Below are 18236 nucleotides of genomic sequence, written 5' to 3'. Positions count from 1 at the left end.
CGTTAGAGATGTCTGCCTTTTCTCAAATATAATGGAACTAGAAATCATGATCCGGCTACTCAAGATAATGCATTGTCTTTCTACCGAGCTACACCCGACAACCATATCACCCGCGAAAGGAAGTGTGCATCTACTCATAGACAAAAGGCTCATGTCAGCATAAGATGTAGACATAATGAGCTGTAACGTAAGCTAGCTCAGTGGTGCTAGGTGAGCTAGCAGTAGAGGCAGGCTTCCTTTTGTGCAGTGATTTGGTTGGCAGGTGTCTTTCCGTAGAGAGAAAATAGTTCCTACATGAAACTGCTCACAACAAGGTCTGTGGATTATCTTGAGTAATTGGGTCATGATTTCTGGAAAGAGACATTGCTGTTGAGTTGAGTTCTATATTTTTATTTATTTATTTTGCGCTTTGACACCATAAGCCGATTGCCATCTAGTTTCATTATTTTCAAGAGAAGGCAGGCATATTTATGGCCAATATCTCAAACGCTAGGCAACACCAAAATCTGATTTATAAATAGCACTACAGGTAAGAGGAAAAATGTGTATTTTTGATTTGGGGATAAACTGTCTCTTATACAAGCATGCTTAACATCCCCCTCCGTCTTTGATAGTGGTGAAAGGAAGCCTAAAATCGACCTGTTCAGGACATGTGTGGCTGCCATTCCTCGTATCCTTCCTGATGCCATGTCCAAACCTGAGCTCATTGACCTGCTGTCAAGGTGAGTTTGAGACAGGACAGACTTAATGTCTGGCCAGCTAACATGCTAATATATACCTGATCCTCTTCTGTTGAGTTATATCTGATATCACTAACCTTTTTTATACATTTTAAAATAATCCTTTTTGGAAGTTTCTCTTTCTGTCAGTGACATCATACAACATCTTGTTAATTCAACTGTGTTCATGTTTTCTTATCCATCTCTCAGACTTACGGTGCACATGGACGATGAGCTTCGTCTCATTTCCCAGAACTCCCTGCAGAGCCTGTTACTTGATTTCTCGGACTGGAGGGAAGACGTCCTGTTTGGTTACACACATTTCCTTTTACGCGAGGTATAAATGGACTCGACAGAAACCTGCACCTACCAAGACAGTGAAAGATTATACACTGCATACTAGCATATTGACACTGGCAGCCCCTCTATAAATGTCCCTCTCCAAACTCCTCCAGGTTCAAGACACCCATCAGGGTCTGCAGGACGCATCTGTGAAGCTTCTTCTCCAGCTGCTCACACAGTGGAGGTTAGCGCTGCAGCTACAGGGGAAGATGCGAGGTGGAGTTGAGGTTCGTAGTTCTAAATAATATGTTTTAAAAAACAGTTTCAGCTGTTTGATCACGCTTCATGTGCAAAATCTCAGAAATTACTGGTTGTTTTATTTTCTGTTTTAAAATTCGTCCGGTCCAACGATGACCAATAAAATGACAGGATAAGCTGAATCGGGTTTGGGATTCATCAAGATTGTCATTTTGACCATGTAAAATGCCAACTGCCATAACCACATTTTGAGTTACTGGTCTAACAAGATGACTTTCAGTGAATATTTGCAACTGCAGCTAACTTCTCTTCCGTCTCTGTCTCTCCTCTCCTTTAGTCCAGCCCCAGACTTCCAGAGCGAAGCCCTCACTGCTCGGTGCTTCATGCGGTGGAGGGCCTGGCTCTGCTGCTCCTCTGCTCGTGTCAGATCAGCACGAGGAAGCTGGCGGTCGGTGTGTTGAGAGAGATTCGCTGCCTCTTCACAGCTCTGGGACATGCTGAGGTACGGGGCAGGAAACTCACATCTTCACCAAACAAGCGTAGAGGAGAGCAATCTACTTAATACTCTCCCTTTTTAAACTTTCATACAGCTTTTAATTGACTGCCAAAATATATAAATATACATTTCAAAGACAAATATTACCAACTCGCATCAGGCATCTGGTGGTAATTATCTTCCAGGGAGGGATAAAGGACATGAAAACAGCAGGATGGAAGAAGTGCCATCTGACTGTAGCTGCGATTAGATATGCAGCATATGCAGCCCGTGACTTCTCTCACATTGTATGACGCTGTTATAAAAATAGCTGATTCTATAAATGTCTCTCCCTCCAGGATGATGACAAACCCATGATAGAGGTCATGGACCAGCTGAGCCCAGCTGTAATGGACAGCTTTGTCCATGTGGCTGTCTCTGACTCAGTAAGTATATTCATGTTAAGAGTTTATCAGTAACATTAGTGCATCCGATGAATTATTCACATCACAATCTTCCAGATTACTTCCTCAGCTGCTGTGTCTCATCCTTAATTTCCTCCTCTCCCTTCCCTCAGTCCACGTTGCCTCTCAACCACCACGTTGACCTCCAGTGGCTGGTGGAGTGGACGGCTCGACTGGTTAGCAGTTCCTACGATGTGAAGAGCCCAAGCCACGTCTGGATCTTTGCCCAGTGTCTAAAGGACCCGTGGGTGCTCTGTCTGCACATCTTCTTGCGGCAAGAGCACCTGCCTAAACACTGCCCCATCGCCCTGGGATACGCCTGGCCCTATGCTTTCACACGGCTACAGCTGCTACTGCCACTGGTTGACCCCAAGTACAAAAACACACATTACTACTTAAATACCAACCTGTGACTATAGATTTCATACAACAAATGATCCATGTCTATGAGAGATGAAAACATCTGACCACCTGTATATTCTTCTGTTGTCTCTCTGCAGCAGTCCAGTGAATGCTAAGAAGACCAGCACTGCAGGATCCAGTGACAGCTACATCTCTCTGTGGCGCAACTATCTGATCCTGTGTCTAGGTGTGGCTAAGCCAAGCATCATGTCCCCGGGTCACCTCAGAGCCTCCACACCAGAGATCACGGCCACCACGCCCGATGGCAGCGTCACCTACGATAACAAGGTGTGTGTTTGTGCGGAGAAAAGATTTAAAACAATTCTGGAAAGTCTGGAAATGTGATTCTTTTATAATTTCCAGGTCCTAAAAAGCTTTGGAATTTTACAGATAGTCAGGGTTTGTAATTGATTAATCTGCCAATTATTTTTCTAAAATGGCAGAAAATAGTGAGATGATGTCCATCAAAATATCTCGAGACTAAGCCTGTCATGATAATTACATTATCGACTTTATAAGTCAACAAAAATTGTCAAGGTCATGTCCACATATTGTTTGGTATAGCCCTTGTATCTGTATGCCTATACATAAGAATGTCACCAACATGATGCCAGAATAATTAGCAGGGTCCATCGTAAGAATCGGACACAGTGCGTTGTTTTTTTTACTGCACTTAAGCCAAACTAACGGAGAAAAAAAAACTAAGCTGATAGCTATGTTTTTACTTTGCACTTAAGCCTTTGAAAAACTGATGGGCAGTTTATTGCCTGTTTAGGAATGGCTGCCAAATGTTTAATATTTATTTAAGTGCAGATTTTGTTAACGGAGCCAGAGAGTCAATATTATTTATTGTTTTGGTTGTGTGGTTTTATTTTATTAGTTTCATTTATTTAGGATATTTTAACATATATTTTTATCATATTACAGTCCAATGTCTGAATATTCTTAATAATTTTAAGTTCATTGCTCTTTGAAAGGGTGTACTTGCATTATTATGATATTATATTATCATTACTTTTGTAGCATAAAATCTAGTCTTTCTGGGACAATATATCGTCCACTGAGAGTAATTATTGGGACAGGCCTACATAAAACCCAAGGTGATGTCTTGTTTGTCCAACCAGGAGTCCAAAATCCCATAATATTTTATTTGTAATGATATTAAACAGACAAAAGCAACTCATCCTCACATTTGAGAAGCTGGACCCAGAGAGTGATCTGTATTTCTGTTTGACAGTTTACTTTAAAGATTATTTGATTATTAAAATAATGACAGGTTCGGGTTTTTTGATACATTTATCAATTAATTGTTTCAAACCTAATGGAAAATACTGAGTACATATTTTTGTTCTGACCTTATGTTCTGATTAATGTGATTTTAAGTTATATAGAATAATCTTCAGAGCCCTTTTTCAGTCATGTTGGTGCTGTCAGCATTAATCCTATTCAAGAAATAAAAAAGTGGTGTTGAAAAATAGGAAAATGGGGGAAAAAAAACTTGGACTGATTAATAATGGTATTGATCGTGTAAAAATGGAGTGTATATTGTTACCAGATCAGTTTTAGGTTGTCCATGTTGCCTGATCAGTGTTTGTGTATGTGTTTTCATCACTCAGGTGATAGGCACTCCCTCAGTCGCCTGGCTTTTAAAACAGCTTGTCCCACTGATGAGAGCTGAGAGTCTGGAGATCACCGAGTCTCTGGTGCTGGGGTTCGGATGCACAAACGCTCTGGTCTTCAGGTACTGGAACAGGAACATGCAGAGACATACGCCAATCATACAAACACAGCTCACGTCATTTACATGAATCTTAGGTCACAATGTCAAATAATTTCTCCACTGTATTCTATTCTAGAAAAAGCAAATTTCTGATTGAATGCTCAGATGATGTTGTTTGTTATTGTTATGTGACTCAGGTCTGTTGTTCTTGGGTGTGAGCTTTTGCTGATAACAAACACACAAAGGCTGAAAGGAGGGAGGACACTGGATAGATTTAAATCACAATAGAAAATGGATGATGTGTGCTAGATTTGGTCCGTATCTCTTACATAAGAAAGTCTTTTCACGCTGCCTTCTTCTATTACTGAATCCCATCTGTCCTGACATTCTCTTCATAACTGAGATGAGCTGCATGCCTCTCTGACATTCAGAGAAGAAAAGAAAAACTGCGTCACTGATGTAGTGAAGAATTTTTTTTTCAAGGGGACAGAGATGTATCACATTTTTTTCAAAGACAGAGGTTCCATTGTGAAAGAGAGGTGTTTCATTTTAAAACGAGACGGTCTATTTTTAACCTGAAATGTTTTTCCAAAAGGGCGCTTATTGTTTTTAAAGGAGATTAAGGTCTCTGCAGACAAATTTGTCAAACATGACTGTGTTTGAGGATTAGTGGTTTTAGGGCATGTGACACTTGGTGTTGCACAAGATGGATATCTGTTACAAACCATTCTGTCCACTCAGATCAGGGCGTCCACCATCTACAACAAGGTTACATTTTATCAGTCTCATTTAGCAGTGAAGCAATCGATTGATTTTTGCCCTCTCTGACCCTGTTGATAGGGAGCTGGTTGAAGAACTCCATCCACTGATGAAGGAAGCACTGGAACGAAGGCCTGAGGTAACACACACACAAACACAGGGAGAGAGAAACAAAATGGGAGCGCTGAAACAGGATCATATTGAGGTTATTAATTTCAGACAAAAGCTTCTGAAATATACTCCTGACCATGAAGTATAGTCCAAATTTAATCTTCTTTTATATGCAGCAGTTAATAAAACTGTAAAGATAGAGACTTCCACGTGGTATATAGTGTCTGATCATAGCTATTAGAGATGCTTTCAATAGATCAGTAATATATTATTTATGAAAATGGACTACTAATGTAAAGTTAAGTCACTTTTCCTTTCAGGAACCAATTATCTCATTATAAACAAAACAACATACATATATTAACATATATTTAGCAGTATATTGAAAACCTGTCTGTGCTTTCAGAACAAGAAGCGCAGAGAGAGGAGGGATCTTCTCAGGCTGCAGCTACTGAGGATCTTTGAACTGCTGGCTAATGCAGGAGTCATCAGTGACAGGTAGCACATTAAATCTACTGAGGGCCCTCTAGTTGTTTTTCTTATGCACTCAGGCAACTCATTCATGCTTTCTCCTCATCAATATCCATAAGCGTCCTTCTATCACTTGCTTTCTTCTCTGATTTCTATCCTGTTGATGCACATGTAAAATGTAGATTTCCCTCTCTACCTCTACAGCACCAATGGAGCGCTGGAGCGTGATTCCCTGGCACTGGGTGCCCTCTTCCTCGAGTATGTGGATTTAACCCGGATGCTTCTGGAAGCTGAGAATGAGAAGGAGCTCGATGTGCTGAAAGACATCAGAGCCCATTTCAGTGGGATGGTGGCGAATCTCATTCAGTGTGTTCCTGGTAAATCATTTTATTACTTTCATATGATATTATATCTCATAATAATTCAGTCTTTTAAAGTAGTAACAGATGTAGTAGTCATGGCTTTAACATTATTCTGCAGCCACTGACTGAATTTTCATGCCAGTCAATAAAAATGCTCATGGATTAAAACTGTAAATTTAAAAGGTAAGGTCTGTAGTTTTTCAACCTGGCCCCCATTTCCACATGTGTTTGTGTCTAAGTGACCAAAAGGATCAACAATTTTTGAAACCAGTCCAGGATTAAGATCACTGCAGCCAGCAGCAGCTAAACAGGTCGCAGTTTAACCACTTGACGCATGTTTGCCCGTCATTGTACGGCCATTAAAAGTGCATGTTCCTGCCGGTGACAGGGTCAGATTATTATTACAAGTGTCTGACAACATTATAGACAGAGACAGACCTTTTTGTTAAAGAGTAAGATCCTTTTTGTTTAACCGGAAACAGCATTGAAATCGCTATTGCCAAACCCACCAGACCTCATTTAAAAAAACAGTAATTTTAGAGTGTATACAGCCAGCATATATTTACATCTTACTGGGTTATTTAAGGGTTTATTTTAGCCAGATCAGAGTTGTGATTATTTGAACAGTGAAAGGAGGAGCCAAAAATTTCTTTTGCAAATTTTATTTTGTTTCTTGCAACTTCGAATGAAGTGTGTTCTACGATAATAAAATTACTGCTTATTTAAATGGAGTCTGGTGGCTTTGGCGACAGTGATTTTGGAGCTGTTTCTGGTTAAACAAAAAGGGTCTTACTATTTAACCAAAAGGTCTGTCTCTGTAGGGATCCTTACCATGTTTTCAGACAAAAACAAGCACTTTTAATGGCTGTACAATGACGGTGCAAACATTCCCAAGTAGTTACATTGCAACCATAGTGATCTCACTCAATACTGAACCAATTTCAAAAACTGTTTTTCCTATTAGTCACTCAAGGTCCAGGTTGAAAAATGTCAAAATTACCCTCTGAGTCTGTCTCTGATTTTGACCCTCTGTATCTCTCTTTCTTCACCCTCACTTTCACATCTGTGCAGTCCACCACCGGCGCTTCCTCTTCCCTCAACAGTCTCTGAGACACCATCTCTTCATCCTCTTCAGCCAGTGGGCTGGACCCTTCAGTGTCATGTTCACACCTCTTGATCGATACAGTGACCGCAACCACCAGATCACTCGCTACCAGTACTGTGCTCTCAAGGTAAGCAACACCCATACGTCCCAAACTCTACTTCACAGCAGGCCTTACTGTGCATTAATTCAACTCAACTTTTGTCACCTAGGCCATGTCAGCAGTTCTGTGTTGTGGGCCTGTGTTTGATAATGTGGGTCTCTCCACTGATGGCTATCTCTACAAATGGCTTGACAACATCTTGGCGTGCCACGATATACGGGTAGGTCAGCTGTTGCCATTAATTTGTTTTACAGGATCTCTCAGTGTGATGATGTTTTTTTTTTGTTGTTGGTATACTTAAAGAGGTTTGGATAATTCTAACATGATTATACATGACGTTTCAGCTCTTCAGCTTGTCTCAACATGTTACGATTCAAGTTTAAGCTTTCCTTAATTCTGTTGCTCCTTTTGTGCTGTTTCCTATCTGTGAAGTAGCCCCTCTACATAATAACATGTTTGCCTTAGGTGCACCGTCTGGGGTGTGAGGTGGTCATCCTGCTCTTAGAGCTGAACCCAGACCAAATCAATCTATTCAACTGGGCCGTGGACCGCTGCTTCACTGGATCTTACCAGCTGGCATCTGGCTGCTTCAAGGCCATCGCCACGGTCTGCGGCAACAGGTAGGGGATCTTACATTTCTCTATCAAGACACTGAAGGTCTATCAGCTCCAGGGAAACCAGTCTAAGTCATCTGACCTCCTTGCCTGAGAGTTTGGGGAAAAGTAAAATTTTCCTATGAGGATCAATAAATTGTCACATTGTTTTGATTAAAATGACATATTTAGTGACTTTTATGCAGCATGCATTATTTAAAGGGGCAATAAGCGAAATTCATCATTTCTAGATTGAAGGAATTAAAAAATTGCTATGTGAAGAACTAGGGGTGTAATTTCATCTGGAGTATAGCATGACCTCACCCACCCTCTCTCTGTGTTGATCTCCAGCCCCTTGTTTACAAGCCGGTCCGGCTACGCGTTCATGTACGTTCATTTGAATCGCCGCCTCCTCCCTCCTCTCGGAGCCCTTGGCCCTCCCTCCCTATGAAAGGCTACAGCCAGTGAGCAATGGCAGATGGCCTGATGGTACCTGTAATAAATGAAATATACTTGCTGAGATGGAGGCGAGGCTCAGTGACTAGAAGAGCTGGTAGAAGCGCTCCATAGCTGTAGGTTACTCCAGTAGCCGGTGGCAGCCGACTAGTGCTAACTGCTAACGCTCCCGGGAGCTAACGCTAACTATGGAGCGCTTCTACCAGCTCTTCTAATCACTGAGCCTCGCCTCCATCTCAGCAAATATATTACATTTATTACAGGTACCATCATCATTGAAGTAGGCAGGGAAATAGCTAAACACAGCAGAGACTGAGAGTGAGTGAAAGACATTGCTAACTGCTAAACTAAGTTGGCTGTTTAGGTTTTATTTCCTCTTCCCTGTAGCGAGTGAATCTGCCTGTAGTGAAACCGGGGCTAACCAGTGCTTCCTCCTCAGGCTCCACTTCACTCAGCTGCCCGGCAGACCCGCTGCTTCTTCCCACTTTAACCTGAATAACAAACAGGAGCTAGCTGGGAGCAGCTAGCGGAGCGTTAGAGCAGAGGTAGGATGGAGAGCAGAGGTAGAGGAAGGTGTGGCTCATGACACACTTTGTTTTGGTCTACAGGCAGTGCACAACAGCGAACCTAGCGGTGAAACGATTTCACTTTTTGCCCCTTTAAAATAACATATTAACGAAAGAATATAAAATTAAACAAAGGCCATTTACTACTGTTTTGTTAACAGGCCCTGCAAAAGCATCCAGTGTAATAATGTAAAAAGCTTCCATCCACATCCATACTTTGTATTTTATAATTAAAATTGAAATAATGATTTACCATTCCTCTTTACTTCACCAGGAATTACCCATGTGACCTTGTGACCTTGCTCAATCTGGTGTTGTTCAAGGCCTCAGACACCAGCAGGGAAATATATGAGATCTCCATGCAGCTGATGCAGGTGCATACACACATACAGCACACAGAGGAGACAAACACAGTCCCAATGTTAAATATGTATGAAGTGCATACAAAGAGGTGTGAAAAGAGAACACAAACATAAAGCCCAAACATGAAGCTGCATTTTGACTATAAAAGATGTGATAATAATTTGTCTGCAGGTGCTGGAGTCTAAGCTGTGTGCGTACTCGAAGCGGATGGTGGAGCAGAAGCCTGGTAATATTTTGTATGGAACACACGGCCCCCTGCCTCCTCTTTACAGCGTCAACCTGTCTCAGCTCTCCATCCAGCTGGCCAGCATGTACCCAGAGCTCACACTGCCTCTTTTCTCAGGTACATTTTTCAGGATGAGTGTGTAGACAGGTACAAGATGCTGGAATACTTCCTTACAGAGACTAAACAAGACCAAGACTAGAATCCTATTATGTTTCTTTTGTGGAGAACAGTTGTAAACAAAAACCAAAGACTCTCCTCCCCTCCCTGTTTCAACATTATATAGATCAAGTAAACAGGGATGCTCCCAAAATGCTGTTTTACTGTGACTTTACAATCTGATGTGCTGAATGCTTAGAGTACCCGTTAAATACTGAAGCAGGCAGGATGAAAACGGCACAATCTGTTTGAAACCTCACATTCAAAACTCCCAAGAGGCTGGCATTCTCGCTGAGAGAGTTGTAAAAAATGTTTTTCTCCTGTTAGTGAACACATTTAGGGAATGTTCAGCTTCCTTGAGGCACTTCTGACTTTAATTCCTCCTTGTTTTTTGACTGTGCAGAGGTGAGCCAGCGTTTCCCAACCACCCACCCAAACGGCAGACAGATCATGCTATCCTACCTGCTACCCTGGCTCAGTAACATTGAGCTCGTGGACACGGGGCTCCTACCGCCCGCCTCAAGCCCCTGCACACCAGAGGAAGAACCTCGCGGTCAGGGGCAGCCCATGGGTCTGTCCCCCAGTCTGAGAGGCAACGGCTGGGGCTCCCTCCAGGCGACCTCACTGGTGCTAAATAACCTCATGTTTATGACTGCTAAGGTAGGAAGCCATGTTTGTGCTTGTCGGTGAAATTACTCTTCCTTTTTTTCTCCTGCATGTCAACGGCATTTTGTTTCCTTACATAATCAGTATGGAGACGAGGTTCCTGGCCCAGAGATTGAGAATGCCTGGAACGCTCTGGTGTCCAACGAGAGGTGGAGCAACAACTTACGGATCACCCTGCAGTTCCTTATCAGCCTGTGTGGAGTCAGCAGCGATACCACACTGTTGCCTTATGTAAGTGTTGTCTGCACACACTGACGCTGTGCTGAAGTTAGATTCTTGAAAATGGAAAGCCCCAGTGGACTTCATTCAGAGGGGTCCCTGGTAAACGTATAATATGTACAATATTTATCTCAATCAAAACATTAACAAAAAACTGAGCAATGCCGTCAGTTTCTCCTGGTTATGATTCCTGTAGCCCAACAGAGGTTTTTACTGGTAGCCCAGTTATCTGCAGAGGTCTTTTACTCTTGCAAACAAACGGACTAGGTCATTAAAATCGGTAAAAACACTGCATAAAGACGTTTCATGTTACAAATTAGTATTTCTCCAATGCTGTTTGGCACGGTGGGAAGCTCAACTTGTTTCTCTGATAACTTAAGATCCAGACGTCCGATGACCAAAATCCTTCATCCAGTTAAAACATAAAGTTAAAAAAGACCAATGTCTAATACATGTTTTGTAAAGATGTGTCCCAAAACTGCATAAAAAGTTTTAAAAGTGTCTCAGTAAATTTATGATAGAGCTTCCGGCAGACAACCACAACCTTGACACATGCGCATCGGGGATATAATGCTCCTGACAGGTGATGGCGACCAAACGACACAGTCCATGTCCTTGATTAAAATAACGTATTTCTCAGAGGTTTGAACATTGTTGACAACATTTTGAATAATGTAAGGACACAGCTCATTAAAATATAACAATGTAACATTGGTCTAGTTGTTAATAGACATTTTAATGCAAAAAAGTAACATTATATCTTAAAACTTCCCATTTTCAGAGATTTATTGGTAAAATAATGTAAAATGTAGTGAAATGTAAATGACTGTCACAAAGCTACTGGGTTGTGTGTTACATTTTATGATTATATAGTGAATATCGAAACAAATATGCTAATATTTTTATTTATTTATTTATTTGTTTGTTTGTTTGACTAGGACGATATATGTAGGCAGATACTTTAAATAAAATGCAGTCAGTACAATGTATAAAGGCCTTGTAGCTGTAGCTAATTTGCAGACTTCATCCCTGGCTATGCTTTTGAAGAATAAAACACATCATACAACCCTCTTACACAAGCAGAGAGACTACAATAAAACAAACATCGATAAACAACTGCTACTAACAGTTACCAAAGCAACAATGACTATAAACAACAAGGAACAACAAAAGGAAAAGATAACCTCAGTGTTCACAGATTTGACTTTGTTTACGCCATGGTTTAGTGGTGGTATGGAAAGCTTTAACCTCAGTGCATGTTTTCATTTCTGATGGCAGGGTTACGCGAGGTAAACCAATTCACACTGTATACTCGTATCTGTTTCAGATCAAGAAGGTGGTAATCTACCTGTGTCGCAACAACACCATCCAGACGATGGAGGAGCTCCTGTTTGAGCTGCAGCAGACCGACCCGGTCAACCCTGTGGTCCTGCACTGTGACAACCCTCCCTTCTACCGCTTTGCTGCCAGCAACAAAGCCTCCACGTCACAGACGGGTGAGAGGAGACCTTCCTTGTGGTTTCATCTCAACATTGACTTTGACCTTGACGAATTTTAATATGACAGTTGGTTGACTAGACTGTATTTTAATAGATTGTCTCTGTATTATGCGCAGGCACCACCTCCAGCAGTAACACTGTGGTGGCTGGTCAGGAGAACCTGGTGGACACAGATGAGAACAAGCTGGTCAGAGAGAGTGAAGAGCGGTCAGTATTAATACGCAATATTAGCATAAGACTTTCAAACTTTTTAGTCACAAAATAAGACTGTACACAAAATCTGAATTTAACTTATAATGTCATGTGTTCATCTCAGCATGGCCAGGGCTCACAACAGACTGGAGTCTCGCTACAGCAATAGCTCTGGAGGCTCTTACGAGGATGAAAAGAGTGAGTTGTTTTTCTTGTCATCAGAATGAATATACAGACTTGCTTTACTTGTACACTGTGTACTCATAAACACAGCCCATGGGGACTCAAAGCTGTCTGTTACTTGGAAGTGCTCTGGGACAAGGATTCTTCCGTCACCTGCCATTACATAATTCACACCTAAGACTTTCATGCTAATTGTCACTAATCCTTCCATACAGCCATACCCGAAACAAGAGCTTTTCTAGTGTTACTACGCTGAAACGTGTGTGTCATTCACTGCCTTTAATAATTAATTAAAGCCTGTCATTTATGTTGCAGTTGTATATCAAACATGTTATTTTGTCACAAGCCATAGCCCACCACTGTCCCCTTTGACACAGATACACAGACGTAATCACACTGATGGTACCCAGTCTATGTTTAGCAAGCGTCTATGTTGGGAGGCTTCCAGGCGTGAGTCTGCTGCTGAAGTCTTCATGTGACTAAGCAGAGCTGTAACCAGCCAAGTACAAGTGGAACAGCTGGACCTTTGATGTGTGAGCAGGGGACATTTTTACCAAGCCAGTGTTTGACTTTACACTAAAACATGTCAATAAGAGACTCTTTGATGTTGTTAAAAAGAAAATATCTTTGGTATGTAAAAAAAAAGTTCAGCTTTCCTATAAATATTCACCTTCTTGTCAAAAATAAGATTATGTTGGTTAGGTGATGTGTCAGGCTAGGACCAGCTGGGACCAGCTACTTCCTGGAGTCTCAGATGGTTTCCAAGCAAAGTGCCAAATTTTCATCTTTACACTGTGGTTCATTTGGTTCAACAAACGAGATATATCAAGTTAAATTGTGAGGTGAGATGGGTTAGCCAGATGTAGTTTCATATTTATCATACAGACAAACTTCTTCTTGAAGCTAAATATTAACCATCATAATACAGGTACATACAAAAAAGACTGTCATTCAACCACACTTACTTTTCAAGGTGGAGTATATTTAGACTTGTCCTAAGATGATAAAATACACTATTGTATTAGTATAATGGGAAGTTACAGTATAGCAACTGCAAACGTGCTGAGGAACCACTTTGTTGTTGAAATACCTTGACTGTGACTGAGCTTGTGTTTGGAATTCCACACATTTTGACTGAGCTGCTTTGTTTGTCTGTGACCTTTCATGTTAGTTGTTTGTCTCTGCTTTGATATTGTCATGAGATGAACCTTTCTGTGCTTGAGGGTGTGCGGACAGTGTATTGTGTGTAGATATCATTAAAGTTTGGCGCCTTTTGTGTATGAGATATATGTTACAAGTATGTTTTTATTAACTACACTTTGGGATTGTGTTTGTAGCTGACCCTCTCCCGCCATATGCCGGTTGGCTACTGGGTGTTCTGGAGACCAACCACCCTCAGCCGTTACCCATGCCTGTTAACGGAGGCTGCTGGGCTCCTCTGGTTGACTACCTCCCAGAAACCATCACACCCAGAGGACCACTGCATAGGTACACACAAACAAACATGTACACACACACTGTACAGACAACCCACTCTTAAACAAATACAGTATTCACACACAGGGGTGGAACAGCGATGTTACAATCAGTGGCGCATCAGCAGAGTCAGCAGTATTTTCTCGCACAGACTGGTTACACCTCCTCACAGATGGCCTGATAAACTCCAGCATAGACTGAAACCCAGCCAACTTGCTCCGCCTCTGCTATGTGGAGAATTAATATGAGAAGGGATTTGCTTATTCATCTTCTCCGTCTCTCTCAACACCTTAAAAGTCATTATGAAGATGAGATGAAAATGAGATTCAGGTTATTTATGCTGCATGTATTTACAATTCATTAAAGGAGAGTGGACTGCTTTTATCACAATAATGGGTCTTTTTATGCAGGTAAATACAGTTTCTGTATCTGTACTTTGTTGTCTTAATTATCATTCAGTACTAACAGAAGACTCACAGTACCAGCAGTATGTATACACAAAACAGGTTTCTAGAATAAGATTTAAATGATGATGTGCACTGAGTTACAGATACATCTGCCATGAAAAATGCAATGGAGATACTTGCCTTAACTTAGTAATACACATCCTCTTTACGACCAAAGTAAGTTTAAGTGATAAAACTAATAAAAATACAGGTTTTCTCTTGAATTGAGTTGTCTTGAGCTTTGGTTTTAGAATATTGCTAAAAAGAATTACCTGAAGTTTGTCTCAGAGAAACTTTTTTTTAAGATTTTATGGACCAAAACAATAATAAAACAACATATATCTTCATATGTTTGCAGAATCTGTTGGCAAGAGGAAAAGATTTTGATAATGGAAGTTTTGTTTTTCATTTGTAGTCCCAGTCACATTTGAGTGGGCTTTGGCTGCATGCAGGTGAACAGTCTGTATGGAAAGCGAAAGAGGTGGAACACATCAGCCGAAATCTCAGAACCCATTAGTTTTCATCTGACAACAATTTAACTTTTTGATAGATTGATTTGATATCTGTCATTTTATGTAGATAACTGTTTATAAAGATTAGCCGTAATGTCGTCTGGACCTAAAACATCTACACCTCAAGCTGCTAATCGGACTGTGAACAGTGATCTGCAGACAGAGCAGAAAGCCTTGGCCCAGATATCCATTCTTTGGTTATCTGCTGGCTACACCGCAGCTCCTGACATATTGGTGCAGAGGCTAAATCATCATCAGACCGATAGCCGTTGAGTTTGGAGATTAGTAGCAGCCCTGACTTGATTGAAAGTCGTAATCCTTATTGTCCCTTCATTCTGAATGACAGAGCAGAGATGTTGTCAGAGCTAAATCTTTGGAATAATTACTCCATATGGACTACTTCACGTCACGTGGGCTTGAACTGAAGCACGGAAGGGTGGTCACATTCCTCAGTCCATAGAAGAGAGTATTGTTCTTATTTTGCGCACTAACTAGATTTGTGTGTGTGTGTTGATTTTCAGGTGTAACATTGCAGTGATCTTCATGACTGAAATGGTGGTGGACCACAGCGTGAGAGAAGACTGGGCTTTGCACCTGCCCCTGCTACTACATGCCCTCTTCTTGGGTAGGTGTACACAGCACAGACACACACATAACTCAGATATGGTCTATCGTCTTCTTGGGACAAGTCTAGCCTTAAGTGTTATTTAAACAAAAAAAACAGTAAATATCATGCGTAAAATACACAATTTGACAAGATGTGTTTTAGAGTGTTTTATGTTCCGGTCTTACTCTTATTTCCCAACATGAACATGAGGTTGAATTAATGGAACTTGATCTAAAAAGATAAGATCAAAAAAATCCTCATGCACCGCCCTCCCAAGAAGGGTGTTAACACAGAGACACAAAAATAAGTCGTGAGGTGTGTAGGTATTTTCTGTGACGCCTGATAAGCTCACAACATGACAGCGTGAAGTTTTATCTCCATCTCCCACAGACGTGCATTTCAGGTCAGACCGTTCTCTTGAGTCACTGAAGGCACAGACACATTCCCCAGGGCCTGCTTTTCTCACCAAGACTATATTATCTAACATCTAGACACATACCTGCCCTGTCAGCTGTGCACACATATGTTATTCTGTGCTCTGCATATTCAGCATACTAACCCTTCAAGTTGTCCATTATCATCCAATCTGTGCTATTGTGTGCATGAAGTTGTCCAAGGCCTGAGAATTACTTGCTTTTTAGCCATGCGTTCATGTAGACAACTTGCTGCGACTTGAATGTAATGTTCACATACTTGCCCATGTACGTAGACTGCACAGAACAGATTTGTATGATGTAAACAATAAACATGGCGACACTGGGTGAGATAACTATAATGTTAATCCTTAGATCACAGCAGAAAAAGTGACAGAGGCATCATCGTAGATGCTATGTAGGCCTCTAAATCAAGCATGTCGTGACCATGGCCATTTATGTGCAAACTACATCTTGCAAGTGGACATTTGAGATACTGTACGCCAACATTTCTTGACACAGCAACATGATCTGTCAGTATTTCAATTCTTTTGATATATTTTGCTCTTATAAATAATTAATTCGTAATAGTTAAATGTTTATTTGCAGCACATGAATGTGCAGATAAAGATCAATGCATGCTTTTGTTCTTTGTATGTATGTGTACCTGTGTTCAGTTTAGTGATCTTAATCCTGTCTAATCGTATTGACTGTGTATTTTATTGGCCAGGTCTGGACCACTACAGACCAGAGGTCTATGAACACAGCAAACGTCTCCTTCTCCACCTCCTCATTGCCCTCTCCTGCAACAACAACTTCCAGGTCAGTGTGGGATCCTAATACTTGTTATTAGTATGCCAATTTAGTCTGAATTAACATTGCATATAGTGGCAGTGGAAAGTTATTCAGCCAAAAATGAATTTCAGTAGCCAATGACGAATCCTCCTTTCTGTGTCTTCAGGTAATAGCCTCAGTTCTGATGCTGACGAGAGAGATCAGTGACAACAAGACCCTCACCATTAAGTCCAGCTATCACACAGAGTACCAGCAGTCACGTAAGCATAACGTCTTAATCATGTGACATTTACCATTGTATAAAAATGATTATTCAATCAGTTTTCACTAGTGAACCCATAAAAACATGTACTGAAACATCACAGTACAAAACAATATGATAACCCTGCTTGGCAATATATTAATAGTACATTTAATTCTGTTTATCATATTCCCTTAGATGCACCTGACTTCCTGCGAGAGTGGCAGGCATCTCCAGTGGCTGATTCTGGCCTCAGCTCCACATCCAACTCCTCCTCTGCCAGTCTGGGTGGTGGCAGCACTGCAGGCAGTGTTGGAAATTTGCCCCTCGTGACACCTGATGACCTGGAGGACCTTGAGGATACGCCCAATGAAACCGACGAGAAGACAAACAAACTCATTGAGTTCCTCTCCACCAGGTACGCACACCCCTAGAGACGTTTCATGCAGTCCTAGAAGTTTGGGGTACAAATGTTCGAGCAGGTGTGCTTGTGAAGTGCATGCATGTGTGTGTGAAAATCTCACTGTAGTGCGCACTGTGTGACTGCGCACGTGTTTTAAGTGCTTGTGTAACATGTATATGGTGCTACTGGTGGTGGGTATACAGTGCCTGGAGTACTGTGTTGTCGTTGCTCAGAGCGTTTGGACCGCTGTGGGTGCACGAGGACATCACACCAAAGAACCCCAACTCCAAGAGCACGGAGCAGCTGACAAACTTCCTACGCCATGTTGTCTCTGTCTTCAAGGAGTCAAAGTCAGGTGAGGAACTGCTCAAGGCCAATTGACTTTGACTGACCTTTTTACAATCATAATTCATGTGTAGCATTTCTGAAAATCTGTCCACAACATTGGCACAGCATGCTCAATAAAGTCTCAACAATTATATTATTTTGTGAAAAGTAAAAATCCTTTTCTCTGAACAAACTTGCATGTGTGTTTGTGTATATCTTTATGTGTCTTTGTTCCCATCTGTTTATACAGACTTCCACCTGGAGCAACAGCTGAGCGACGTGGCCTTACAGACGGCTCTGTGCAGCTCCTCACGTCACTACGCCGGGCGCTCTTTCCAGATCTTTAGAGCGCTCAAACAGCCGATCAACAACCACGCTGTCTCTGACCTGGTCTCCCGCCTCGTTGAGGTGGTGGGAGAACACGGAGATGAGGTGCAGGTGAGAGAAATTGTCGGGTTAGCGGCAGTATATTAACGAATTATTACAGCACTTAACAACCTCTGTACTCTGCTAATGGGAATGCATGTTGTGTTTCAGGGCTACGTGATGGAGGTGCTGTTGACGCTGGAGTCAGTGGTGGTGAATCTAGCAGAGTGCCTGAAAAACAGCGACCTTATGGCAGCTCTAACCAGGTAGAAAATCAAAATTAAGCTAGCCTTTGTGTTGCTA

The 18236-nt window shown here is 41.5% G+C and overlaps 1 protein-coding gene across 5 annotated transcripts in view; it reads left to right on the top strand.

Annotated features, from left to right (window-relative positions):
- The window catches only part of fryb (furry homolog b (Drosophila)), a 62959-nt gene that overhangs the window by 31557 nt on the left and 13166 nt on the right, over positions 1–18236 (top strand). For 3 of the 5 annotated variants that reach the window (XM_049591339.1, XM_049591336.1, XM_049591338.1), the window contains exons 17-45: positions 615–722; positions 930–1056; positions 1175–1288; positions 1597–1761; positions 2094–2180; positions 2312–2571; positions 2699–2888; positions 4217–4341; positions 5161–5218; positions 5597–5688; positions 5866–6038; positions 7095–7255; positions 7338–7448; positions 7694–7848; positions 9118–9217; positions 9378–9549; positions 9992–10248; positions 10339–10485; positions 11801–11969; positions 12089–12179; positions 12289–12362; positions 13685–13835; positions 15303–15406; positions 16532–16623; positions 16763–16856; positions 17036–17255; positions 17444–17595; positions 17818–18005; positions 18105–18199. In XM_049591339.1, the coding sequence (XP_049447296.1) occupies positions 615–722; positions 930–1056; positions 1175–1288; positions 1597–1761; positions 2094–2180; positions 2312–2571; positions 2699–2888; positions 4217–4341; positions 5161–5218; positions 5597–5688; positions 5866–6038; positions 7095–7255; positions 7338–7448; positions 7694–7848; positions 9118–9217; positions 9378–9549; positions 9992–10248; positions 10339–10485; positions 11801–11969; positions 12089–12179; positions 12289–12362; positions 13685–13835; positions 15303–15406; positions 16532–16623; positions 16763–16856; positions 17036–17255; positions 17444–17595; positions 17818–18005; positions 18105–18199 (4032 nt within the window). The remainder of the gene's footprint in view (positions 1–614; positions 723–929; positions 1057–1174; positions 1289–1596; positions 1762–2093; positions 2181–2311; positions 2572–2698; positions 2889–4216; positions 4342–5160; positions 5219–5596; positions 5689–5865; positions 6039–7094; positions 7256–7337; positions 7449–7693; positions 7849–9117; positions 9218–9377; positions 9550–9991; positions 10249–10338; positions 10486–11800; positions 11970–12088; positions 12180–12288; positions 12363–13684; positions 13836–15302; positions 15407–16531; positions 16624–16762; positions 16857–17035; positions 17256–17443; positions 17596–17817; positions 18006–18104; positions 18200–18236) is intronic. The other 2 variants (XM_049591337.1, XM_049591340.1) reach the window with 1 other exon arrangement.

The sequence above is a fragment of the Epinephelus fuscoguttatus genome, linkage group LG12 (assembly GCF_011397635.1).
Source record: "Epinephelus fuscoguttatus linkage group LG12, E.fuscoguttatus.final_Chr_v1".
Taxonomy (NCBI): Eukaryota; Metazoa; Chordata; class Actinopteri; order Perciformes; family Serranidae; genus Epinephelus; species Epinephelus fuscoguttatus.
Note: the sequence above shows the minus strand (reverse complement) of the source record. Positions and strands in the feature narration are given on the sequence as shown.